Raw genomic sequence first — 27,385 nt, forward strand, 5'->3', positions numbered from 1 at the left:
GTGGTTTGAGTGCCTTAATCATGTGCCCTGAGAGAAGTAAGTCGGTGGTGGTGGCTGCGGATGACGAGTCAGGTTGCTCAGGTGCGTCTCCAGCTCACCTCACACTTGGGCTTCTCAGGGAGGAGGGGGCGGGAGCCCTGGCCCACCGTTAGCACGATGATCCTCAGGCTGGTCCTGGCTCTCAACTTCTTCCCCTCAATTCAAGTAGCAGGTAAACAATTTTGATTTCTTTCCTCCCCCAACGTTTTCTTTTGCGGTCTTTGGTTCATTTTCAAATTTCAAAGAACTCATGAAATTTGGACATTTGAAGTGTAGTTTTTGCTATGAATGGCAACCTGTTATTTAGAAACTCACTGATTCTCAGACTACAGCCAGCAAAATATTTTAACGAACTGCCTTGGGAATGAAATCAGATTTATTTAGCTATCAGTTGATAGTGTCCCAAGAATTGTTAGCTTTTGTCTATACATATATATTTTGAAATGTAAGAAAATTGCTGTAAGCAGGTTGGTTCTGAAAGCTCTGGACTTGGACTGCCTGGATTCACAGCGCAGATCCATTTCTTGCTAGCTGAGCTTAGGCTAGTGTTTAAACTCTCTAAGCCTCAGTTTCCTTGCCTGTAAAATGGGGATGATAATAACCTCATCTCAAGGTCATTGTGAGGATAAAAAGGAAACAATCCATGTGAAATGTTTAGCACAGTCAGTGCTTGGCTAGCAAGATAAATGTTGGTTGTAATTACCATGTCTACCTGAACTGAATGAGTGCCAGAATGAATTCTGGAGTTGTCACAGAAGCCGGTACAATACAGATGCTAATAAATTAGTTTTTTTTTTTTTTTTTAACAGTTGGCTGAAATCTGTTTTCTTAGGTTGAAATTCTTTTACGTTTCCAGTGGTGATGGGGTGAGACTAAAAAACTTGACACTATCACAGTTAACCGCATTTCAGATGAAGAGATGGGGGTAGGAATGTTAATTTGGCTAAGGATATACATATAGGAGTTATTGGAACCAGGGTCTGAACTACTTTAGTCTGACTCTAGAGCCTGTGCTACTCCACCTAACATGATGTGCTTTATAATTTCTTAGCTCCAGATATGTCCAAGGTTAAATCATCTTTGGAAAATTACAATTTCAAAAGGAAAGAGTTTGTTGCTTATGTGGGCTGGAGTCAGATGTTTGTTCAACTTGTTCTCAGAGTTAGAAAAGTGTCCCACTTGGCTCAAAAATTGGACTGATATGGGTTAATCGGCATATTGAAATAAGGATAGTTATTTTTGCCTTGAAGATACGTTGAAAAGCCAGTATCTTCCATTTTCTTTCTCACTTATTTTGGTAGTGTGGGGACTGCATGATTTTTTGTTGTTCTTAAATATCATGTACATGACCTCCAAAGAATATAATTACCCAACCAGCACAAGTACGCTAGTTACATATATACCCATCCATTTTGTTGTCTGAGGTGCCAGTAAGCACGTTTACAAATTGAGTATATTTATAAAAGGTGTTGATATAATAAAAGACATGAACAGGTGATGAGATAGGTTATGCTCCAATAGCTGGTACCCAGCATTGAGAATTACCAAGTAGAGTTTAAAAGAATCTTCAACATCGATTTAAAAAAACTTTGTTTTTAAGGGATCTCTAAAACTTATTTTTAGAGAGTATTTAAAATTTCTTAATTTATTAGGCAGTAAAGAATGGGCAGAAAAGAGAGAGAAGCCTCACTCTGACAGAAAATTTTAAAATTGGTAATTGTACACAAAATATTTTTCTTTGTGGAGAGCCATTCATCATCATTTCATTCACACTCCTTTGAAGATATTTTTTGTAAGACTCAAAGCTTTATAGTCTTCCTTTAGAACGTTTATTAAAAGGGGATAGCTAGAAAAGCAGTGAAGAGTTCATACACATGGAAACTGTTTTTGACTCTGAGGTACTTCTACTTTTCAAATGCCAACTCACCCCCATAAAAACTTTTAAGATTTGACGCTGAGTGTCCATCTAATGAAGTAGGAAAGAGGTAGAGAAGGCACTTTCAAAATGTCTCTTCCAGTAAGAAAACTTATGAGAAAAAATAATTACAACGTACAAAAATGTCTAATGATCCATTCTAATCAGTGGTGCAAAATCTTCCATGTGTTTTTTGTTTCTGTCTTTACCCTACATGAAGAAGTTACAGTTAAGGAAATTTGCTGGTCAAAGTGTACTTGTCCTCCCTAAGATTGTGAGAGACTACTTCAATGTCTGTGTTGAGATATGTGTGTGTCTGTCTGTGTGTGTGTGTGTGTGTGTGTGTGTATGAAGAAGAGTTTTCCCCCGACTAATTTAATAATTCCAACTCATTGCCTCACAGCATAGCTTAAAATACTTATTCTATGAAGTATTTTAAACCTAACCTGATGCTCCATGATTAATAACACTATAGAAAGATCTTTATGGCTAAATTAAAGAAGTATGACTTAGGAAGCATGAGAAAACCTTAACTTACACAGTTTCTTTACTAACATGATGTGTTTTCTACCAGATAATTGTGCAATTGAGATCCACAATAGAGGATTTTGTTGGATTTTGGAAAATGAATCCAGCTTAGAACTTCAGGCCTTTGAAAGGGAATCAATTCGTGGTTGATGATAGAAGTGTGCCTATAATATATAGCATTGTTCATAGGTTTTTCAGCCAATATTGGTTATTTTTCAGCAAGCTAATCATCCATGATGAAGGCAAAAATCAGGACAACACAATTTTTTGTTTTTCACGAGAGCATTTCTTTTCATTTCTTCCCAAACCCTAGCAAAGAAACTGTCAAAAGCGGCCAATTCGAACACGACTGGTTTCTCCAGTGCTGCTGCATTCCCCCCCAGCACTTCTTTTTCTGAGAGAGGCACAGAAGGCAGGAAAATGATTGGTATTTAATAAAAAACCGTCAGCAAAGCAAGGTAATTAAAGACCTTATTTTTAGTTCAGCAAATGACCCCTCTGAGGTAGTTGTACACAAAAAGAACCATTTACCTCTCTCAGGAAAGTGCTGCTCCAAGGCGGGGCTTGGGGAAGTAAGGTAGAAAGATGGACATAGAAAATGCAATGTAACCAGCAGCTTGCTGTCTCTACATGACACCCCACACACAGTAGCCAGTTCTTCTGACTGTTAAAAAATTGACTGGGTGTTTTGTCAGTTCCAGTAAACTTGATGGACATTTCAAAAGTGTAGCCATTGCTTAAGAATTGGTTTTACTCTACTTTCACACCCTAAGATACTTTTTTTTTTAAAAGGCAACCATCCAGAAAGAACTTTTACAGCAAGGAATGTAAAATTAATACCAATATATCAATACCAGGAAATAGAATGAGTCATTTTCACAGATAGATTAGAAAAAGAAATGAATCTGTGATCATTACTCTGAATCTCTCACGTTCAAACCTTTACTATGGGGGGTGGGGGAGGATCTCGCTGCCTTTCCTTTAAACATAAACCATCCTCCTTTTTAATACCCTTACTCTATTTTCATGAGTATCAAAATGCCATGTGACTACCATTCACCTTTTATCATGGGTGGCTATCTTCCTCCAAGTATTTCCTGCATGCAGTGTGTTGACATTTACAAAATGAAAATTATTAGGCCACCAACATCCCAGAAGAAAATTCCGTTTGTGGTTTATCATCTCTAAAACAATAGCTCTTTATTAACGCATATAGGCATTGATAAGGATACACGGTTCATTGCAGACTTTCTTGTCTGAAAATCAGAGGGCAGGCCCTCCTTCAGAGCACAGTTATTTATCCTTTTTCCTTTTCATCTTGGTTAAAGTTTTGTTTGCCTTTTTCTTCAAGACATTTCTTATTTATAAAGCTTCACAGAGGCTGGGACTTTTCTTCTCAGTAGATAGTTTAGCTGAACTTCAGGAAAAAAATGATATCTGGGTGGCTTTGTGACAGACTGAAGGGGTATCTGGTTTTCTAAGACTTGTTGAGGAATCTATATCTCTTTTATGTTAATTTCTTTGACCCTTTTTGGTCAATGACATGATGTTGTCATCAAAAAATGTACCCAGAACTTTCGGTCTGAGAATGGTTGCATGAGAATTGGTCCCAGAAGCCGGAGGGAAGGTAACCCAAGCCCTACGGAAAGTAGGTGTCTGATTTCTTGCTTATTACTCTCATTTTAATGACTCTCAACACTAGAAGAGAGGTGTCCTGGATGGGTTCGAGGGCTACTCAGCCCTTTATTAGAGGATGTGAAAAAGAGAGTTTAGACTTCTTGGGCCTTAGGATTTCAATGCTGATTTAATAGGCATCTTAATTTAGTCTGTGTGTGACCATTCAGGTTATGTGAGTTTATATTTTCACTGTTGGAAGACAAACGCATGGTGGTGGTGAATTTCTTACTTAACTCTGAGCTGCAACTTTATCTCTGCATCACCATTACCGTCATCTTTTTCATTTGTCATCATCTTTATTATCTTGGGGACTCTGGTTGCCAAGGTAACCAGGTTAATGGTTCCTGATGGTGTCATAAGAGTCACCCACTCACAGTTCACTCTGACCTCTAATCTACTTGTGAGCCCCTTTCTGCAGTATCTGAGTCACCTCTCTGGCTCACAATCCACCACTTAACGTATTGATTATAACAGTAACTCCTGGTCATTACCCATTCTCTCACACAAGAATCTAAATTATTGACATGTCTTACATTTTTAACAATGACATGGATTCCCCTGTTAAGGACTTAGGTGGGTGTTTCTTTTTTTTAAACTTGAGAAGATAGAGGGCTGTGCCTTTCATTTCTTAGGGTTACTTGACATGTGATAAAGTGTCAGAACATCACTGTGGCTGTGTTTGCAGCTTCCATGTGACCTGAGGACTTGTGTTGAAATTCAACAGTACTAATAATAAGCGTACATAATTTAAGACCAGCTTCAGCAATGTTGAGTCCAGGAGCGTTCCATTTCCAATTAACAGACTCTATCCCATAGAAGGTGGATGAGAATGGGCACATAGGAGGAGAAGAATGTCTCCTCCCACCGTGAGGCTCCTGTGGGGACTAAAACAGGGTGTTAGTAAGTTACTGTTCTCTAAAGTTCCTGCTCCTTCTTATGCTTTGGGAAGACAGATCTTCTTTCATGTGCTCATTCCATAGGTATTTATTAACATCTTGTACGTGCTATTTTAGGTTCTGTGACTGATACAAAAACCCAGTTTGAGCTACAATGAAGTTAAAAATGAGAACTATGAAACCTTTCCAGAATTTTTTTTCTCTTTCAATTTAGGACCACTGTGAATGATTTCCTATCCATGCTAATTTATTTTATGGAAAACAATGATAAGCCAAAGCATCCACAGAACTGTTGAATTCAACCACAGACATTTTTTAGAGATGGGAGGGAACTTAGACATCTCTCAATTTATAGAAGAGGAAGTTGTGTTGATGGTTCCTCGAAGATGCTAATAGAAAGATGACATTGCAATGTTTCCTGGCATTTTGGGATGCTTTTAGTCTGGACCCATTTTACTTATCCGATATATCTCCTTTTATACCCTAATACAAGATCCTTAACCTCAATACTGAGGGTTTCTTCAATGTCTCACACACCTGCACTCCATGTTTATGACCTTTCTGATGCTGTTTCCCTTTTGGAATTCCCTCTCCCTTTCCACACATCCAAATCCTACTTGACTTTCACTTTATGTCTTTAGTGCAAGATCCATCTCCCTGAGGAAGCTTTCCCTGGGTATTCAGCCTTTATTACGGTTTTATAAGAGGAGCCCCAATGGGAGTGTAACACAATCTAACAAATATTTATTAAACCTCTGTTATATTTTAGTCTCTATTGGGATCTGAAGGAATATAAAAAGAGGAAAAGAAATATAAAGACTTCATTAGCACACAAGAACTGCTTGTGTAATTAATCAAGTTCTCTGTGCTTTTACGGACTTCAGATCTAGTTGAGAAGACTATATGTGACAGGATATAACAGCTGGAAACAGATAAATGAAACTTGGCAGTTTCCTACCTCATCATGCTATTTGATGCCTTAATGGCTTTGCATATATTATTCTTGTAATCTGTTATGTCCCCTAGTCCTCTCATCTGAAGAAGTCTTCTCTGAGACCCTACATGGCAAAGTGAGGGACTTCTTTCCTCATCAGGGTTCCTAAAATTATTATTGTGTGTTGATACATCTGTTTTTTCCCCCTAGACTGTGAGCTCCTTGCAGGCAGGATCATGTCATATCCATCCTTATAACCTCGGTACTATGTACAGTGCAAGAATCATTGTAGGTGTTGGACAAATATTTGTTGAAGGAAATGAATGAATTAGTACTAAAATGAGGCAGCATAAAATAAATAGTAAGCTTTTACGGAAAGCTGGGAATTAAGCTGGACTTTAAAGCTAGATAGGATGTGAATGCATAATGTTATTAATAATAATTGCCAGCTAATATTTATTTTGCTCTTATAATGTGCCAGACACTGTTCTATGTGGCTTTCCCTGTATTAAATCATTTATTCTTTCCTTAAATCCTTTGAGGTAGTTACTATGATTATCTTGTCTATAAGATGGGAAAACTGAGGCATGAAGCAGATAGAACAACTTGCCTGTGGTCACACAGTAAGTGAGCCAATCCATACATGCTTGCTCCAGGGTTCATCTTCTTACCAAAGCCATGTTGCCACAGGAAGGAGAAGAAATGCAAATGAAGAAATTAAACCAGGAATATCATTGCATGTTCTTGGAACAGTTGACCAGTCTGAATGTATAGAGGCTTGGAGAGGCAGGGTAGAGTCAGGTCCAACAAAGGATTGAAAACTGATAATAGAAATTCAAACTTCATTTTCAAGATATTGGGAAACAGCTGAAAGTTCGTGGAAGCAGGATGGTCTAGAGTGTATGGAGACTAGGGACCAGGAGATCATGTTAGAACACTTTGTCACTTTGTCAGGAAGAGGGTCATAGGATTTGGGTGGCAAAGGTGGGAATAGAAAGGAGTGACTATTCTGAGAGATGTTTTGAAAGTAGAAACGTCAGGACTTAGTGCCTGGTTTGTGAAAGAGAGGGAGGGATAAAGAATGATGCCAAGATTTTTGGCTTAAGAGGAATGGTGGTGTCTCTGCCTGAAATCAAGATGTTGTATAACTGAGTTCTGGAGGAAACTAGTGTTTAACTTTAGACACACTGAGTCTGAAGTAAGGACTTGAGGTATCAGAAAGATGTCTGGTACAAAGCTGAAGACATGGGAACTGGGTAAGAATAAAATATTTAGGCATCCTCAACTTTGGAATAAAATTGAAGCCATGGATATGAATAGCTAATAGAAAGGAGCGGGTATAACTGTAGAAAAGCAGAGTGTTGAACGGAGTCTGGAAAATAGGCCTGGTTTGGAGTCAGCTGAAGAGCAGGATGAGCTAGTGAAGGAGACAGAGAACGTGTTTGGGGAGGGAAAAGGGGAATGAGGCTCGTGGAATGTCACTAGAGCCAGAAGCGGAAAGAGTTTCCAAAGAGACAGTGGTCAATGGCATTGACTGCATAAGGGAAGGAGAAGTGAGTAATGACTTGGAAAGGCCATTGGTTTCGGCTAAAAGGAGGCCATTTGGGGCTTCGGAGTTTAGGCAAGTGATGGGGAAGGAAGATAACACTTCAAAGGTTTAAGAAAAGGTGGAGGGGGACAAAATTGAGAGAGTGAAAAGGAGAGGAAATTGCCAGATAAAGTGAAGACAATCAGGAACTTATAACACTTATAATGTTTACCACGGTATTTTGTACATAGTAGGTGTGTAATGAATGTTTGCAACTGAGTGACTTAATTATATTCGACAGGTGGAAGGAGCCTAGTGTTGGTTTTGAGTGTGTTGCATGGGTGGAGGAGAGAGAGGGCTATTAGGAAAGACAAGAGGAAGAGGGAGAGAAAAACAAGAGGACGGAGGCAGTTTTCTTGAGGAGATGGGGATGGAGATTTGGAGAATGGGAGTATTAGCGAGAGGAGGACAAATGTCTAAGAAGAACAGGAGGAAGGGAAGAGATTTATAGGGGTAGAGATGTGTTAGGATGAAGCCAGCGTAAATGAGTGGTTCCATACTGGCAAATATATATATATATATGTTTGATTCTCTCAAGACAGGTCATAGTGTTAAACCTGTCTCAACAAGGGCCACTGGGATAGTATATACCTCGACTTTGAAGAGTTAACCTGTTTGTATTGTAAATTTGCTTGAGTCTTCAAAACTGCACACTGTGGCTGGGCTTGGCCTCAGCTCATGGCTGTGATAACAGGGTCACAAGGTTCAGACCAAGCCTGCCCAGCATCACAGGCAGGGCTCCAGTTTCCAGTCAGGGATGTTAATCTTAGCGACTCTCTGTGCTTTTCAGAGAAAAGACATGGTGGCTTGCCCTTGACTTTAGGGAGGCCACGTCTGTTATTCTTTTTCCAAACTCAAAATCCAAAACCCCTGATTTATCAAGGTAAGGGGATGTAATGAAGAGTTTTAGTTTGTTACACTCTGACTTAACTTTTCTAGGCCTTCATTTCCTCATCTGGTATACGAGGGGGTTGGACGAAAAGGCATCTCAGGTCTATTTCTGGCTCAAAAATGCTTCGTAAGTGGGATAAAAGCTCTAGCTTTTATCAGCTCTAGCAAGGCAACTCAACTACCCCACCCCTTTGTGGATGCTCTTATGATATGATAGAGAAAATATGAGAACTGCACCCAGCCATCTTGGAAATTGTTTGGAGAGATTGTGAACCAGGATCTTAGACGCTAATGTGCTTAGAAATGACTGCAGAGTTTTGGGGGACAATATTGCCTTTGTTCTCCCCTATCTTCTGACATAATGTTAAAGTTTAACACAGTAATTATTTTCAAACTTCCAGGCCATGACTCTTATGTAGAAGAATCTGAATGTGCTAAGGTGGCCCTAAGCAGACTTTGCAAAGGTATAAGATTTAGGGAGAACGAAACAGACAGGAAAAATGTACTGTCGTCTTCTTTACAGAGTTGTTTTGAATGAGGGTTTAGAATGATGGTGGCTCAGGAGGAAAATATGGTTCCCAAATTTGGTTACCAGATTAAAATATGTATTTAGGATATAATATATTAATACATGAGGTCTCTAGATACCTGTGGGTATCTGTTAACTGGATTACTGTCATAATATTTATGTAGAAAGCTATAAAGCCCTGATTACCTGCTATCTGAACTATAGGTAACCTTTTAAGGTAATAAAATTTGATTTTTGGAATGGTCTGGTGGCTTTTCGTATAGGTAGCTCTTTCATGTAAATTAAGGTGCTCTGTCATGTTGTCCTCTCAGATGGTTCTTCCAGCATTAGGAGCTGAGAGGACAACACAAACCCTTGAGTGGTAGGGCCTGGGTCACATCACACCCAAGTTTATGTTGCCTTGTGTTTAGGAAGTTTTGGTCCTAGAGTGCTCATACCCTGCATAGCTGGGTAGTGTCTCTGAGTGGTAGGGATGGGTTGTAGTACAGGTAGTGGTTTTTTAGCAGGTTTAATAATAACTGTCACCCTAATACAGATGACATCGCAATGTACATGTCTATCTCTGACTTTCTTGAGCTCTAGTCCGACTCATCAAACTCCTGGACCTTTCCTCCAGGATGCCTTACCTACCCCTCAGACCCAACATATCTAAAACCCAACAGCTTTTTTTCCAAACAGATTTCCTCTCTTCACGTAGCTAATTTTGTTAATAGTCCCTTAGCCAGTCCATGAACTCCACGTCATTTTCATTCCTGTTCACCATCACCAAGCATAACCCAGCACCAACACCTTGTCCATCCTTTCTATCCCAGCTGCTACCTCTGCAGCTCAGGCCCTAGGAGCTCACACTGATGTTACTGGCTCAGCCTCCTGACCGGTCTCTGCCTCAGCCCTGCCCTCGCTCCAAGCAAATGCACGTGCCCCTCTGTGTTCATCTTGCCAAAGTGGTACTTACCATCCCAGTCTCAGCTCAGGTGTTTTCAATGTCTCCCATTGCCTTTCTAGTAAAATCCATGTGCTTTTTTCTTGGCATTATAAAGGTTCTCCATGTTTGGTATCAGCCATCTTCACTTACGTCCCCCCTATGTAAATGGAATGCTCACCTTGTTCCCAATAAGCCCTTACACTAAAGGGCATTTCCTTTACCTTAGCCTGTCTAAATTTACTCGAAAGTTCACGGCCCAGTTAAAGGTCAGTCTGTACAGAAGAAGACTCATCTTGTCTGGAAACAAGGGCTCTTCCGTGTGACTGTCAGTGACCCTCTACAGGGTTCACACACCAAACCTGGTTTTGGAGTGTAGCTAACTGTGAACCTGCTTTAGGACTTCTCCTAGAAGGAAGAGGCTGCAGCTTCTTTTACATCTTCCCATCTCCCAAGAACCTAGTACTATAGGCCCCATTATTTATTTGCTGAGTGAATGCTTGACTTTGTCAAGGCAGAAGTCAGCATACCAGAACAATTTTCTGACACATTGAAATTTCTTTTCAGAAAGAATTCATTGATTGTATTGATAATTTTTCTCTCTCAAAGTTAGTGTCTTAGGTCTAGGTGCTTGGATGGGACTTTTTGCTACTATCTGACCTCTGAGTTATTTTCTGACAGTTGCTTGGAGCACAACAATTTTTTAAAAGGCCAAGGATGATGGTCCTCTACATGACAGTGTTTGCCTGTCTGGAAACACAGATCAAGGCTAAAGGTGGTGCTTAGACTGGTGCTGGCCAATAGCAACTTCTATTTCTATTATCATCTGTAATCGTATGTACTTGTTTGAACTAAGGTCTCTTTAGATTTTGTTTGAAAGTCACACTTGCTCTTGGTAAGAGTTAATGTGCTTGATATAACTTTCAGGTTGTGCATATGCAATCTTGGGCAGGGCTGGTTGCTTGGCCTGACTGTTTTTCCCTACAGAAGTCATTGCTTCTGACTGTCTTTCCCTACAGAAGTCATTGCTTCTGACTGTTTTTCCCTACAGAAGTCATTGCTTCTGGTGGCCTCCTCAACACAATTCTCTTTTCCTTCTGATTCTGGAACCTCTTCCTCCCCTTGCCCCTTTAGATCTGAGCATGGTTATAACTCTGCTGCTATGAGCTACAGGTTCTAGTACTATCCCCTGTGGTTCCAAACCACTGCCAAGAGTCTTATTATAAATAAACCCACCTCCTATTGCCCAGTTTTGAGAGTGCCATTTGTTTTCTGCTAAGATCCTGAATGAGACCATGTATACGTATATGGACCATGCTTTTTCAAAGACTTTTTTTTTTTTTTTTGGAGAGGCTTTCCTTAAATCTCTATTCCTTGTGAAAATGAGGAGAGTTTCAAGATGACAGTCAACAGGAAACTAGATGAAATGACCACAAAGTTATTTTGAAAACATAATCTGAATAATTTTTTTTCTTTTTTCCCATTTTGACATGGATTTCAGAGAGTCTGGAGCCATTCAAAGTTTGATAGCTTTGTTTTTCTCTTTGTTTTCACTGAGGAGGATGGTGAAAGATGCTGTAGTCTGAGTGTCTTGTGTTCCTCTTTCTCGCATCTCTATGAATCCAAGCCACAAGCTAGAGTTACCAGAGCCCAGATGGTTGAGCATGCCTCTCCTCCCAGAAAGCACAGTTCGCCTTACAAGTTCCTGAGCAAACACTGCCTTGGCCTATGGTCAGCCTGTCCCTTATGGAGTCTGCAAAAGGAGGAAGTGCTCAGATGGCCATGTGTTGAAATGTATCCTGGGCCTGAACAGGAAACGTGCTCAGAGGAAAGTTACGGTAACTTCACCAGTTCTGTGGTCAGGAGGGAGGTGTTCTGTGCCAGGGAAACCAGTGTCACCTTCACAATGTGTTCACAAACATCACAGGGCAAGATGGTTGAAAAGAGAAAGCTTCATTTTCTTTGGTTCCCGCCTAACATGCTAAATTCTGTTCAGTCAGAATTTTAAAAAGGAAGCAACGTGATTAGGATCTTTACAACCTGATGGTTAAACTGCAGAAGAAACTCTGATCATGGTGTGCAGAGATGGAACCCAATAAAGTTCTTAAGAGGTCAATGGACATTGACAAGGTCAAGAGGTCAAAGGGCAACGACATTGCTAAAGAAACGTGTACTCTATCTTTTTTAGGGCTTCCACTCTCTGGTTCACCAGCCTCTGTGTGACATTTGATTTCTCTATGGTGCTATGATAAGGAAAAGGAAAGATGGAATATCGTAAATTAATCATGACAAATAAATGTATTTCACAAAGGCCCTGAAGTTAAGGGTTTGCCCAATGAGGTTTAGACTGAAAGTGATTTTTATGCATTGACTAATGTTTGTGTTCAAACTCTTTTGGACACATGGGCAAGCTGAAATGGAATTGCTGCAATGGTGTAATTATTGCGTGTGGATCTGAAATAATTTATAAGAGGCATTTCATGGGACCATATCGTCTGTAGGCTTTATCTGGAATCCATCTATGACCTTCAGGAAGTCTCTGCAGTTGTAAAAAAATCTTTTGTGTAGAGACAAAGCAAGTTTGGTAACAGACTTTTTCTAAATATGAAAAAGTCAAGATTGACATGAAATCAAGTCAAACTTGCTGAATGTACAAAATTGGTTTTCTATTCATTCATGATTTAAAATATTACTCCTAGAATCATAAATAAATAATATCTTAGTTCTTCCACAATTTCTGTGACCTTGTTTAGAAAGCCATTTACTTCTTTGGTTTTCAGTTGCCTCTTGTGTAAAATAAGGGATTGGCTGAAATCATCTCCAACTTCCCTTCCAGCTGAGCACTTTTTGCGGGATGGTATTCCAGCAAAACGGGGTAGAAAATGAAATTTATCTTGGTCCTGTCCTCTTCCCACTCCATTTACTCCCCTGCTCAATGTTATTCTCCTCCCTAAGTCTCACTTCTGTGCCATCCAACTATCAAGTCCAACTTTGAGAAGGTCTAGAAACAATCACCAAAATTGATTGAAAATTTGATGCAACCTGGCAGAGGGAAAAGAACACTAGATTAGAAGTGATGAGGCTTGAGCCAAGTCCTAAGGGTCATGTACTTGTCCTGTAACCTTGAGCAAGAAGTAGACCTTTTTGACCTCAGTTTCCTCATCTATAAAATGGGCATAAAGATGACTGTCCTGCTTATTTATTTCACAGGTTAATGTGGAGTTTATATGAGATAAAATAGGAGAAAGCACTTTGTAGCCCTATGAATATAGACCATAGTTACTAATTTGTCAATGTATTTCCCACATTGCATTTTAGGCTTCACCGTATTTTGAAATCAAAACATTAACTGAGCTGGTGGGGAGTGTCCTTTTAGGGTCAGGGTTCCTTCTCTGGTGTTTGGAGCCACACCTTAGAGATGGTTATCCACTCCACCTGTGCAGAGAGTTGTTTATTATTATAGTAATTGACCTATTTACCATAGGCAAAAAGGGAAAGTTTTGTTTTGTTTTTGGTAACCAAGCTCCCTTCCCCCCTTTCTCATGGAAGCACAAGCAACTTTCAATTTTCCAGAAGTCAACTATATCACAAAATTCACAGATTATCTGTGGGAAATCTTTCAGCTCTCACTGCCTTGCTCATAAGTAGCAGATAAGTACCTTCTCACCTCCAATCTTACTCTTCATGTTGCCTGTTGTCAAGGAGTTGTGAGGGAAAGAGGTTTGAGGTTACTGCTTCCTGTCTCCACACCTTTAGCTAGTTTAGCTGCTAGGAAAGGCTTTGAAAAGCAAAGCACTAAATTCATCATCAAAACAACTTGCCAGTTCAATTAGAGACATGTCAGTCAAGCCAATCTTTTGACACCAGAAGCGAATACAACTGATAGATTGACAATGTCTGTCTTTTAACCTAGTAGGTTTGACCCCGGCAGACCATGCCTAACTACTCACAAGAGGGAAAACCGAATATTTACAGGGAAAGGGGTAGGTCTGCTAAGAAAAAATTAACATGAGAAGGATGCTTCCCACTCCTAGCACTAACTGGAAAGCAAAAAGGAATCAAACAGAAGTTAGTATGGGGAAGCTAAATATTTCTCTTATTTCTTCTTCTGAGTCTAGATATGTCCTTAAATTTTACAGTGTGTCCTTAAATCATCTGAAGTACTGTAGATTCCCTGAAACTCAGAGAACCAAAATACATATCAAAGCCAAATGTCATTTGGTGTTCTGGTTATTTGTTGCTTTGACTGATGCATGTTATTACTTTACTCTCACAGAGTAAGAGGTGTGCATTTCCACACATGCTCCATTTTTAAGAAAAAATAAGAGCAATCAGGATTACTGTGTCTATGGGAAGTCATAATGATCACAAATATTCAATATCACTTAGAGCAATTGATTATCTTTTCCTACCACCCAAAGTGAATTTCCTTCCTTTAGTGTCTCTCCAAAGCAGATGTAGATTTTGAAGTCCTATGAGGTGGCTTCTCACTTAGGTTTCTCTGAATGATTGACATGAATCAAGGTGGAAGCAAGTACTATAAGGAGATACATGTTAAAAAACAAGACGTTCTATCAGTCAAACTTGAATTCAAGTTGCACCCTCAGCTAGGAGGCTGTTGTCACACACTAGCACATATTAAGAGAACTATTGATACTTCAAGCATAGTACCTAATTTTAAAATGATCTGTGCTGACATAGAAGAGGGAGGAAAGTAAACCTTGACAGATAAATTGGACATCTCTTTTCCCTCAAATGACCATGTAACCAATATTTTTCAAGCTCTTTCCCAACAAAATATTAGTACATAGGGTCACACAAGAAGTGACTTTTCCTTCCCTTGCTCAACTGTTGGATAGGCCATCAACCAGGGGAATATTGAATAAGTAACAGCCAGCCTAAATCCTAGGACCTCAGATTGTCCTTCCCTAAGAAGTTTCTCACTTTGTAGCGCTGAGGGAGAATGGGCTCAGGAGAAATGTGATCAGTTTTAACAATGCTGAGGTTTGAATTTGGAGGCCCCATCATGAACAGAAGGGAAATCTATCTTCCAGTTATCTCATTATATCATGCTCTGTGAAGGAAAGCAGAGGAAGACCACTGCTTCTCCTTCTTCTGAAAAAGAGCAAACACTGACTAAGCTCCAGGGAGTCAACTATGTGCCCAGGAACCTTTGAGGTAATTTCCTTTTTCTTTGCAATAATCCCCTAGGCTGGGAGAATGTCTTCTTCACAGCCCAGATGTCCAAAGTTCACCTCAGTTTCTGAGCTGTCTGCTCCGGTCATGGAATGAATGAAGAAAAGACATAGGCAAAAGGAAAACAGTGTTACTTACTGGTTGGTCGGTGTGGCCTGAGGACAGCATTTTTAACTCCCTCACTCATCACATCTAAACCCATGCTGAGTTCTGCCAACTTCAGCCTGGAAATATTTCTTGAGTTCATCCACCTCTTTCTAACCATAGTTCAGACCCTTATCACCTCTTGCCTAGACTACTACAATTGCATCCTAACTGGTCTCCACGTTTTCACTCTTGTTCTCTTCAAATTCACCTTCCACCTTCGTGCTAAAGGGATCTATATAAAATGAAAAGTTGTACGTATGACTCTTCTGTTTGAAATCCTTCAAAAGGTCCTCATTACCTGCAGGAGAGAGTCCAACCTATGAACTATGCTTACCTTGCCAGTCTTGTCTTTTACAACTCAGGTGCAGCAAATTCAGGTAGGTGCAATTCCCAACACCTGCCATACTCTTTCTCCCCTCCTCATCTGCTCTGCCTAGACTATTCTTTTTTTACTCTTTGTCTTTGTCTTCCCCACAGTCCCCTACCTCACGCCTACCCCAACACACATTCTCCTACCTCCCCCGCGTCCCCGAACACAAAGACTCATCTTAGCTAGGATAACTTTTACTTCATAAAAACCTGTTGAATCAATGTGTGCATAAGCCTTATAAGACTCAGGTCAGCAGTCACCTCCTCCAGAAATCCTTAGTTGGTTCCCCAGTTGCCCTCACAAACACTCGCACATCACTCTGCCACTCTTTTTAAAGTTGCTGTCTGTTTTTGTATCTTTCTTCCCGCACCAGTTTGTGAGCTGCCCAAGGATAGACACTGAGCCCTGCTTACCTTTGGGAAATCAATTTCTCTCTCCCAGTGCCTCTTGGGAAGGTGTCTCACCCTGAGTTATGCAAGAGGCACTAAGCAAACTACTGGAGTGTAGATGCTTGAGCTTCTCTGGCCCCCCCCACCTCTCCAGCTTGCTGTGGGTGCTGGGAGAAGGAGGCCAAACTGAGCAACCGTCCAGGATTTCTCTTCAGCCTTACTCAGTTTCCTTGCCCATGCTTCCCCTCCCCGCTTTTTAAAAATCCCTGCAAAGGAGTCCTATTCTCATCTTTTTTCTCACATCAGCTCTCAAAGGAAGATCAGGAAGAATTTGAATGCCCATTAGAACAGAATTCAAGTAATTAATAACAGAAACACACTTCCTGGAGTCCTCAATAGGCAGAAACACAGATACCTAAGCTGAAAAGGAGCAGAGATGTTGGCATTTCTTGCTGGGGTTGGCTCTTCCAATCAGAACCGGCCCGGTGATTCTTGCTAAGTAAGCAAAGAAAAAGGCCAAGCAAGATACAACAAAACAGAAAATGAGTTGGATTTTCCTATCAAGACAGGCTGAACTTTTTGAGTCTTTACGTGTTTACTTTTCAGTGCTTTTAGAGAGTATTTGTTATAATGAATAATAAATGAAGCTAAAGTTGTTGTTGAGACAGATTTTGAATGAGGACTTAATGAGATGCTAGGCAGAGCTAGCTGCTGATAAGAATGGTACAGTCTGATCACCATCTTTCACTTATTATTTAATGAGATGCTATTGTTTGCACAGTATCATGCAAAGAAACATAACCTCTTGTCCTTGCTCAAAAGGGACTTGGAAACTAGGGGTGTAGAGGAAATACACACAAATCAAAAGTTAAACAAATGGAAGCCTATGAAACAAGAGGTGTTCAAAATGTAGAACAGAGAGTAATCATTTTGAGACCTGAGAAGGGAGAGACATTGTAGGCCATGGAGTCGGTGAACAAAGTACAGAGAGATGAGTACCCACAGTGTCCCTAAATGATCTGGCTAACTGGGAGGGTTTTGGTTCAAGGAAATGAGATTGGAAATGCTAGTGGAAGCCTATGAATTGAGGACTAAAAATGAGTGTCAACTGTTAAGCCACTGCTTCACAAACTTGACTGCAAATTAGAATCTCCTGAGAAACTTTAAAAATATTGACATCTGGGTCCTACACCCAAAGATTCTGATTTAATTGGCCTGGGAATCAAGGGTTTTTAAAGTTCCCAGATGACTCTAATATGCTGTCAGCTTGAGAACTCTGTTAGGCTATAGTGGTTTTCAACCCTGACTGAATATCAGAATCAACCGGGGGAATTGTTAAACCAATGCCAAACGTGACATATAAAATAGGAGAAAATATTTGCAAATCACATATCTTGATAAGGAACTTGTATCAAAAATATGTAAAGAACTCTGATAACTCAAGACTAACAAGACAACCCAGGTAAGTGGGCAAATGATCTAAATAGACATTTCTCTAAAAAGGATATACAAATGGCTAATAAGTACACGAAAAAAATGCTCAAATCATTAGTCATTAGGGAAATGCAAATCAAACCACAATGAGCTACCACTTCATAACTCTAGGATGGCTATAGTAAAAAAGGTGGACAACAGCAAGTGTTGGCAAGGATGTGGAGAAACTGGAACCCTTATACACTGCTGGTGGGGATGTAAAATGGTGCAGTTGTTTTAGGAAGCAGTTTGGCAGTTCCTTAACAAGTTAAGTACAAAGTTACCATAATGACCCAGCAATGCCACTCCAGGTGTACACCCAAGAGAATTGAGAACATTCATCCACACAAAAACTTGTACATGAATGTTCATAGCAGCATTGTTCACAATAGCCAACAAGTGGAAGCAACTAATGAATGAAGAAACAAAATGTGGTATATCTGTACAATGGGATATTATTTGGCCATGAAAAGGAATGAAGTTCTGATACATTTACAACATAGATGAACCTTGACATCATTCTGCTAAGTGAAAGAAGCTAGATACAAAAGGCAACAAAAAACTAAAAATAGAACTACCATACGACCCAGCCATCCCACTACTGGGCATACACCCTGAGAAAACCATAATTCTAAGAGTCATGTACCACAATGTTCATTGCAGCTCTATTTACAATAGCCAGGACATGGAAGCAACCTAAGTGTCCACCGACAGATGAATGGATAAAGAAGATGTGGCACATATATACAATAGAATATTACTCAGCCATAAAAAGAAACGAAATTGAGTTATTTTTAGTGAGGTGGGTGGACCTAGAGTCTGTCATAGAGAGTGAAGTAAGTCAGAAAGAGAAAAATACCGTATGCTAACGCATATATATGGAATCTAAAAAAAAAAAAAATGGTCATGAAGAACCTAGGGGCAGGACGGGAATAAAGACTCAGACCTACTAGAGAAAGGACCTGAGGACACGGGGAGGGGGAAGGGTAAGCTGGGACAAAGTGAGAGAGTGGCATGGACATATATACACTACCAAATGTAAAATAGCTAGCTAGTGGGAAGCAGCCGCATAGCACAGGGAGATCAGCTCGGTGCTTTGTGACCACCTAGAGGGTTGGGATAGGGAGGGTGGGAGGGAGGGAGATGCAAGAGGGAGGAGATATGGGGATATATGTATATGTATAGCTGATTCACTTTGTTATAAAGCAGAAACTAGCACACCATTGTAGAGCAATTATACTCCAAAAAAGATGTTAAAAAAAAAAAAAGGCAACATATTGATGATCCCATTTATATGAAATGTCCAGAATAGGCAAATCCATAGAGGTAGAAAATAGATTAGTGATTGTCAGGGGCTGGAAAAAGGAAAGAATGGGGAGGGGGCTGCTAATGGGTATGGGATTTCTTTTGGGGGGTAATGAAATATTCTGGAATCGGAGAGTGGTGATCCATTCACAGCTTTGTGAATATAATAAAAAGCCACTGAACTTTTAAAGTTTACTTTAAAAGGGTGAACTTTAAAAAAAGGGTGAGCTTTATGGTACATGAATTATATCTTAATCAGTTGTTATAAAAGAATGAAAAGAATCGATCCCTCTCTCCACCAGCATAGACCAGTTAAATCAGAATTTTTGGGAATGGGACCCAGGCACAGGTTCTTGATGTACAGCTAGCATTGAGAACTATGTAAGAGATGAAAAGCTATTAGAGATTTAGTTCTATGCAGCTCCGTTTTCTCCAAAGCAAAAACAAAATACTTGAGTACATGGATTCAAATCCAGGTTAGATTGTAAATTTCATTTTAATAGATTATTTGACCCTTTAGTATGGGTTTGGGGGGTATTGCTTCAAATAACCCTTTTAAAAAAATGTGAACAGGCAGACAATTGTTAGTATACCTAAAAACAGTAGCAAAAATGTTTTTTTGTTTGTATTGAATTTTGAATAAAAGACACAAAGCGATTTATTGTTTTAAAGAAATTTTGTAGAGTGTTGGTTGCAAAGTCGATTCTCAGTGCTTAAGTGGCCCATTGCTCAGGTGGTTGTAGTTTGTTTGGGTTTTAGCCCTTGCTTTGCTCACCATCTGCTCAGTGATATAAGACGGATCATCCAATGTTTCTAGACCTCATACAGTCACTACAAGAAAAGGGAATATATTGTCATGTGCTAGGGAATGGGGTATAGTGGGAAAAAAACAAGATAGAATAGGTATGTTCTCTTCCATCATGCAGATTTCAGGTTCTTTGCTTTAGAAGTGAAGAGATTGAACGAGGTGGTCTCCAGATTCTTTGATCGTTTACTAGGAGAGCATAAATGTAGAAGAGGGACTAGAGAAAGAACTCTCGTGGGCCTCTTGGGCCTCTTCCATCTTCTGTGATTTAAAGAAACAAATACGCAAACTTCCTGACAAGGCTGTTTTCAGAATTTGCTATGGAGGATAAATTAAATTCTTTGGGTTACATTTTTCTTACCTCTTTATCCTACTCTTGGAACAGCCAATAAAAAAAAGTCAAAATGTTTCAAAACATTTAAATTCCTCCACAAAATGCTGAATCGCAACTTAAAATACAAATCTATTTGTTTATGTCAGGTGTTAAAAGCCATTTCCAAGTAAAACACTCAATTAGAAAATTAATTGAGCATGATTAACATGTTAGGAACCTCAGCACAGATTCAAAAATGCCAAATGCATAGCTGTGATGTTCAGTGCCAACGGAAGGCCACGTTCTGCCTTCCAAGTGAAAACATGCTCCACTGTTCCATTCAAAGGAGGATGAAAATAATATCAAAATGTAAACTCGCAGAATAATTATCTTCCAAAGAGCTCCTGCGTCTTCATCTGCCAAGAGAAATCCTTTGCTGGATATCTGTTTATTTTGTTAATTAACATATCTTGACTTCAGAAAAAAAAGTCCTTATATTCTTGTTCTAAGCAAATGATTTTTTCCCCATCCAGAAAACAAGATTTTGGTGAATCAGTCGCCCATGCTTGTGGTAAACAACAATGAGGTCAACCTCAGCTGCAAGTATACCTACAACCTCTTCTCGAAGGAGTTCCGGGCATCCCTTTATAAGGGAGTAGATAGTGCTGTGGAGGTCTGTGCTGTGAATGGAAATCACTCCAAGTCACTTCAGTCTACAAATAAGGAATTCAACTGCACTGTGAACTTGGGCAACGAAACAGTGACATTCTACCTCCAGGATTTGTACGTTAACCAAACGGATATTTATTTCTGCAAAATCGAGGTTCTGTATCCTCCTCCTTACATAGACAATGAGAAGAGTAATGGGACCATTATCCATGTGAAAGGTAACGCACGGCTCGACCAATGTCCACTCTCAAGTAATGGTTTTCAACCGCAGTCTTGAAAACTAGGTCATGATCAGTGGTGGGGTTGGCTAACTCCCAAAGAGGACAGACCAATGAGGAAGTCTACACCTCTTAAGCCAGTGATATTTTGCATATTTTGATTCCTCTCACATTCTCCTCTAGGAAGAAGGAAGGAAATGTACTCAAGTGCCATTCCCATATCATTTAATCTAATCTATTCTATTTTTCAGAGAAACATCTTTGTCCAGCTCCCCAGTCTCCTGAGTCCTCTAAGCCATTTTGGGCACTTGTGGTGGTAAATGGAGTCCTAGCTTTCTATAGCTTGCTAGCAACAGTGGCTCTTTCTAACTGCTGGGTAAGAGAAGCAGCCTTGTTTTCATGTAACTTTTCTACTGCATATGCAATTGGACATATTCAAGAATTTTGCCTATGTGGCTTATTTTCTGTTGAACATGTGATTATTTTCTTTTTCCCTGCTAGGTTTCAGTAGGTTCTCTTTTAGCCTATCCAACTTTATCTGAGATAAAAATCTGATGTGAGTTTATGCTCCAGAAGGCACTGATTAAGTGGCCAGGCAGAGTAAGAAGCTAAACAGGTAAATAAGTGTGGGAGATAAATTAGGGTAGAAAATTACCTTTCTTCTCCCCACTTTGCAATGTCATTATGACATATAAAATAGCTCTAATATATACATATGTATAAAAATCTAAGCGACTTGGGAATCTAAGAAACTGAAGCCAATGAATAACTTTGGTTCAGGGTCAAAAATCATGAGAAATTTGTCTACTGAAATTATGCATTCAAACCTAGCAAGGAAACTAGGTCTGTTTATCTGAGTCATATTTTTATCTCCTCTGAAGCAGTTGAATTTTGTGAGGCCAAGTATGGTGCTGTCATTATGAAACTATAATGGGAGTTAGACTTTTCTGAGCTCTTACCACTGAATTGGAGTTTACGAACTTTTGCAAATGTTCACGCGATAAACTTGGTGTGTTTTTCTCTACCTTCTTCAACGTTGAAGTTTTGGCCTAGATTTGAATGCGTATTGATAACCATATCTACTGTGAGGCAGGGACCTCCTGATTTTCTTTCCTTTCTCTTACTCAGAAACTTCCAGCTCTTATGTACACAGTGTGACACTGATTCCATATTGTCTTTGAATTTTTTTCTAGAAGTTAGATTCATGTATGAATCATTTCTTCAACAGGATATGTATGCTTCTCAAGGATATAGGACTATTTCTCTTGACATTCACCATCCATCTGGTATTAAGTACATTTACCTTAGTGCTTAAAGAATGCTTATGAACTGATGAATTGATAACCCCCATAGAGGCCAAACTAAGGACTTAAATGAGTATGCCTGAAGTATCATACTTATCTTTAAGGCATATTCCATACATCTAACTAATTCATACATGGGTCAGTGATTTCTGGAAGCCATGCCATGTTGAAGCCATCCTATTTACTACAGCCTGGGTGCTGGGCAGGGTCGGGGTGGTGGAGGAGTAGGGCAGCCCTGGGTTCACAGTCATGCCAAGGATAGATTCAGCCTGGGATCCTTTTAAACTCTTGTCGGCCTATTGCCAAAGTTTGCCTCTCCCTTGTTCCCCAAATGCTTCTCTCGTTTTGGGAGACTAGGGGGCAGATAGATGCTTGTCAGGCTGTCTGTTGCCTAATCTGTACCTCCAACTAAATCTGTAACCACCAAAGTGGCTGCTTGTTCCTGGAAATCCTTTATATCAGATCATGAGAATTTGCCTATCTTGCCTTCTTCAAGTTGCCCAACCCTGATGGGGGCTTTTTATGTAGTGAAATATTGCCTAAGTTCTTCCTTTGATGTCAGTTGAGTCTGGATCTTGGTGTCTTCATCCTAGTTATCTTTCATCTTTGAACCTCTGTGGAGTTTGCCAGTAACATTAGAATTTAGAATCTCAGTTCTTGTTTTTATCTTGATCCCCTTGAAATATCAACTTCTTAATCTAAAAGCCAGGTGCAGTGCCTTTTGGGGTACCTTTCCAGGACAGGTGCTCCCCTGTAGTATGCTGACCTAGGTCAATGTACTTTACTAGCTTTGTGAGAAGTAGTTTTGGAAAACTGTTTTAACTTTCAGTGGCCAGAAGGGTACTGCTCACCATTTAAAACTTATTGTCAATATACACTAGAATATCAGTTACTATAAGCAGGGACTAATTTGCTAAGTGACTCGAATTACCCAAGGGACAAAAGTATCATCTATTTTTAATGAGTTTAAAAAGTTTACTTTTAAATTGGAAACATCCTAAATGCAATATGTTTTTCTGTGGCAGCACTACTAATTCCTAGTGAGGTTCATCTTGCTTTGTCTTGAGAAAACTTATTTTGGTCTTATTCTGTCTCATGAGCTCCCTGAAAATTGGGAAGTCCCAGTGCTTGGCATACCTTATCTTCTTCTGTGGCCTCTTGTGGTTAATTAGGTTACGCAATAAGAAGTACTCTTTATTTGTATCTCAAACATAGGTCTTTGTACTCTCTGACCAAAAGGGTGTGAAATAAATATATATGTATATTTCATAGAATAACAGAGCATTTTTACCCAGGGCTCATCTTTTCCGGATACTGTTTAAGCAACCGGCACCTTGTTGAGATAGGCAGCCAGGTCATCAGGGATCCCTAGAGTTTAGCCATTTCCAGGGTACTTTTCTGGGATCCTATTTTTGGCTGGTCTGCATTGTGCCTTGGTGTAAGCTGCTGTTTTCCGGAACTTCCTGAGGGTCTGTGATGTACTGCCGTAGGCAGTTCTAGGCTGAGTGGGTTTCTGGGAACAGCTGCAGATTCTATCTCAGTTCTTGACCTGCTGCTGACATTTGAATAAATAAAGAGCTCCCCTCTGCCAGGCAGCCATAGACCAGCACCTGTTACTCTCACTCAATCCTCCATGCACTCCGTTGAGCTGGTAAACCCATTCTCCTTCTTAGTCTAAAGGAGCCTTTAAAAAACACAGTTTTCTCCACTATAAATCACACTGTGGGGAATGTGAATAGTGTGTGTACAGGTAGTATCTGCCTTTAAATCCAGTGGGTTCTTGAAGACCATGTCTTTTAAATGAATTGCCCTGTGTATGCCTGTGTCTTTCTGCTGCTTCCGAGAAACAAGTTGGTAAGGATGGGAGTAGAAGGAAGAGGAAGGGAGGAGTGGTCCTGAAATCACACATCTTTAGCAGACAGTGAATGTTGAAGGGCTAAATGACTTAGTAACACAGACATGTAAGGTGAGTACTCTGCACACGTATACGCATATGCTAGATGAACATGGACACTGTGGGTTCTGTATACTGTTCCCAGCATGTCTCATTTCCATCCCACTGTTGTGTTTACAGTTAGGGTGAAAATGACTAAATCTGCTATCTGATAACAGCATGAGGGTAAGCATGGGAGCGGATTGCAACAGATCATTCATAATTTTGGTGCAATCCAGAGAACCTCAGAGCCAAGACATCTTCATTATGGGGGGCCCCTCTAACGAGCTATAGTTTAATTTGAGTGTCCAGAAGCAAAGTCTGTCTCTTGGGAGCCTGGCAAGGGAAGTCATCAGAGTTAGAGTAGGTACTCTAATGCCCCCCGGGATATCAGCAGTAGCCTTCCACATTTATCTGGGGGCAGACAATTCCTTGCCTTACTCCTGCCCTGCCATAACCCTGTGCCCAAGAGAACTCTAGTCCTTTATTTATAGAAAGGATGTAGAACCAAGATGTTTGAAGGGCAACTTCCCTCACCCCCTTGGTTTCCACAGCTACCTCTCCCTGAATGCATCCCCCAATTATGTCTGTTTAATGCCGTCCTCTTCTTACCTTCAGCTAGATAACCCCATCCATCATCTCAAATCCCAAATGACCAAAGCTGAATTGATAGTCTCTTTCAAATCCACTTTTCCTGTCATCTTGCCTTATACTTATGGATGGACCATCAACCTCCTGATCACCCAGGCTCAAATCATCAGTCATCTTTTAGTATGAGCAAGAAGGAGGACTCAGGCAGTCTGACAATATTCATTCTACCTTGGTGATATATCTTGTATCCATTGTTTCATTTTCATTCCTTTCTTTTTCATGATCAGACTCTTCAGATCAGGATTTCTCGGTCTTGGCACTACTGACATTTGAGCTGGATAATACCTTGTTGTCAGGGGCTGCCCTGTGCATTGTAGGGTGTTTAGCAGCATCTCTGGCCTCTGCCCACTAGATGCCAGTAGCATTCATCCCAGTGTGACAACCCAAAGTGTCTTCAGATGTTGTAATATGTCCTCTGGGACAGAGGATAAGGGAGTTGGAGGTGTCAAGGATGAGGCTTGGGAGGCCTGGTATGGGCAACTGTGTATATGGTAGTGTCACTCACTGGGATGAGAAACACTGGAAAAGACCAGATTTTAGGGGAAGATCTTGAGTTTCTTTTTGGACATGTTGAGTTTAAAGTACCTTTGAGGTCTAGTCCAGAGATATAAATTTGGGTGAATAGGCGGCAATTGAAACTGTGAATGTGGATGAGGTTGCCTAGGGAGAGAGGACGGCATGAGTAGAGGAGAAGGCTTTGGACCAAACTGTGAGGAACTCTAACGCTGAACGGCTAGTTAGAGAAGAATGAGCTTGCAGAGGAGGCAAGGAGGGAGTGGCCACAGAGCGGCAGGATGAGAACTGGGATGGCAGCACCTCGCAGAAGGCAAAACAGAAGCATTTCAGAAGGGAACGGATAATCTAGAATGCTGCTGAGAGCTCAAAAGATGAGGTCTGAAAACATGTTAGTTTTATTTAGTGATATGGAGGTCCATTTTTTACCAACCTTTAACACTTACTCCTGCCTCTTTGATAAGGAAGGTGGGAAGGGCTCAGGTAGGAGTGCATGGAAATAAGGCCGGTCTTTGGTTTATTTATTCTGGTGTTCATGACATTCATGTCCAACGTATCAATATTTACTTATGCATCAGACCAGGCCTATGTGCCAAGAAATAGACTATTTTTTTCATTCTAGAGAATTCTGAATCCAGAAATCTGGATGGCTTTCTACTTTTAGAATTTTTATGCGAGTTTTATCAAATATGTAAATTTTACCATCACACTGATTGAGAAAATATGTTCCTAACCCTCAGTCAAAACTTTGCTAAGATTCGTGGTGAGTATAACTCTTATTCTAGGGTTAGTATCACCCCTCATTCCTGGTAGAAATTCATCCAGAGAGAGCTGTGTCTGAGGGATGGAGATGAATGATGCTATTGTCTTTATGGAAATACACATACGTATAAAGGAATAGGACTGTATCTAGTTGTCTAGAACTGTAACATCCAATTAATTTGGACTCCACTGCTATGAAATTGTGACTATTCCAGACTCTGGAGGGCTGAAGGTCCTCTTTGGTTAATCATGAAAAAAAATGGCTTCTTGAGCAAATGACTAATACAAGAAGATTGCAATGGGGATGCTTAACCTTTTCAAAGGAGGAAGGGCCTTCAAGAATATTCACATATCAGCAGCAGATATGTTAATTAGACATGCTTTTGGAATTCAGTTCAAATGGCTGCATTGAGAGTAACAAGGGTGCATTTCTCTAAAATACTTTCTTTGATTCAGATTTTTCAGGTTAATTTGGAAGAGTCCAAAGTAGTTGGGTTTGATTGGTCATTATGCAAGTCCAAGGTGCTCAATGAATTCTGGTTTGTTCAGCTTCCTTTGACTGTCTGTGTTCTGAAGAGTTGCCCCCAAATCTTAGCACTCCTCCCAGATATCTCCCTCTGTGTCCCTGGCCCCCTTCACAGTGACATTTCTCTTTTCTGCAGATGAAGAGTAAGAGAAACAGGATGCTTCAGAGTGACTACATGAACATGACACCTCGCAGGCCGGGGCCCACCCGAAAGCACTACCAGCCCTACGTGCCAGCACGGGACTTTGCAGCCTACCGTTCCTGACACGGACGCCTATCCAGATGCAAGCCGGCTGGCCCCTCTTCACCTGCTCAACACCATTGCTCTGGATAGGAAAGGACTGCCTCGTCTTCAGCCAGCCACCTTGGCCTCCTGTTAGGCCACCAATGCCAATTTTTCTTGAACAACTATACCGAATAACATCATTTTGAGACTCTGAAATGAAGTTAAAGAATATTACTGTGGCAGACTCTTGTAGTGCCATGGCCCAAATTCAAACTCACCATGTATTTATTGACTTGACTGAGCGGTTAGGGTAGAAAACTGAAAGTGAGCGGATTCTGTTAGCCCTGACATCGGCTTCCAGTTCCACTCCTTTCTAACTCACCTGCATATTGCGGCCAAGTGAAGTGTGATATCGAAAGACTTTTTAGATGGAGAAGAAAAGGTTAGGAAATCATTCCCTTTGATTAAATGGGGGTTTAGGGTGGAGATAAGTTGGAATGGGGGAGGGAGTGGTGAGACATAAACATTTAAAAAACCCTTAAAACACTGTCTCTCACTCATGAAATGAGTCACTTAGTTCCTATTTAATGCTGTTTTATTTTAGTTTGTAAAGATGTAGACATTCTTTTTGATGAATTCTGGTCCTATTTAGTCATTTTGACCAAT

General features: G+C 40.3%; 1 protein-coding gene across 1 annotated transcript; it reads left to right on the forward strand.

Annotated features, from left to right (window-relative positions):
* Positions 1–26,987, forward strand: CD28 (CD28 molecule). The gene is made up of 4 exons (XM_036858322.1): positions 1–211; positions 20,451–20,804; positions 21,056–21,180; positions 26,630–26,987. Exons 1-4 carry the CDS (start codon positions 61–63, stop codon positions 26,756–26,758), a joined length of 759 nt encoding a protein of 252 aa, XP_036714217.1. The 5' UTR covers positions 1–60; the 3' UTR covers positions 26,759–26,987.
* Positions 26,988–27,385: the final 398 nt, after the last annotated feature.

Source organism: Balaenoptera musculus, chromosome 7 (assembly GCF_009873245.2).
Source record: "Balaenoptera musculus isolate JJ_BM4_2016_0621 chromosome 7, mBalMus1.pri.v3, whole genome shotgun sequence".
Lineage (NCBI taxonomy): Eukaryota > Metazoa > Chordata > Mammalia > Artiodactyla > Balaenopteridae > Balaenoptera > Balaenoptera musculus.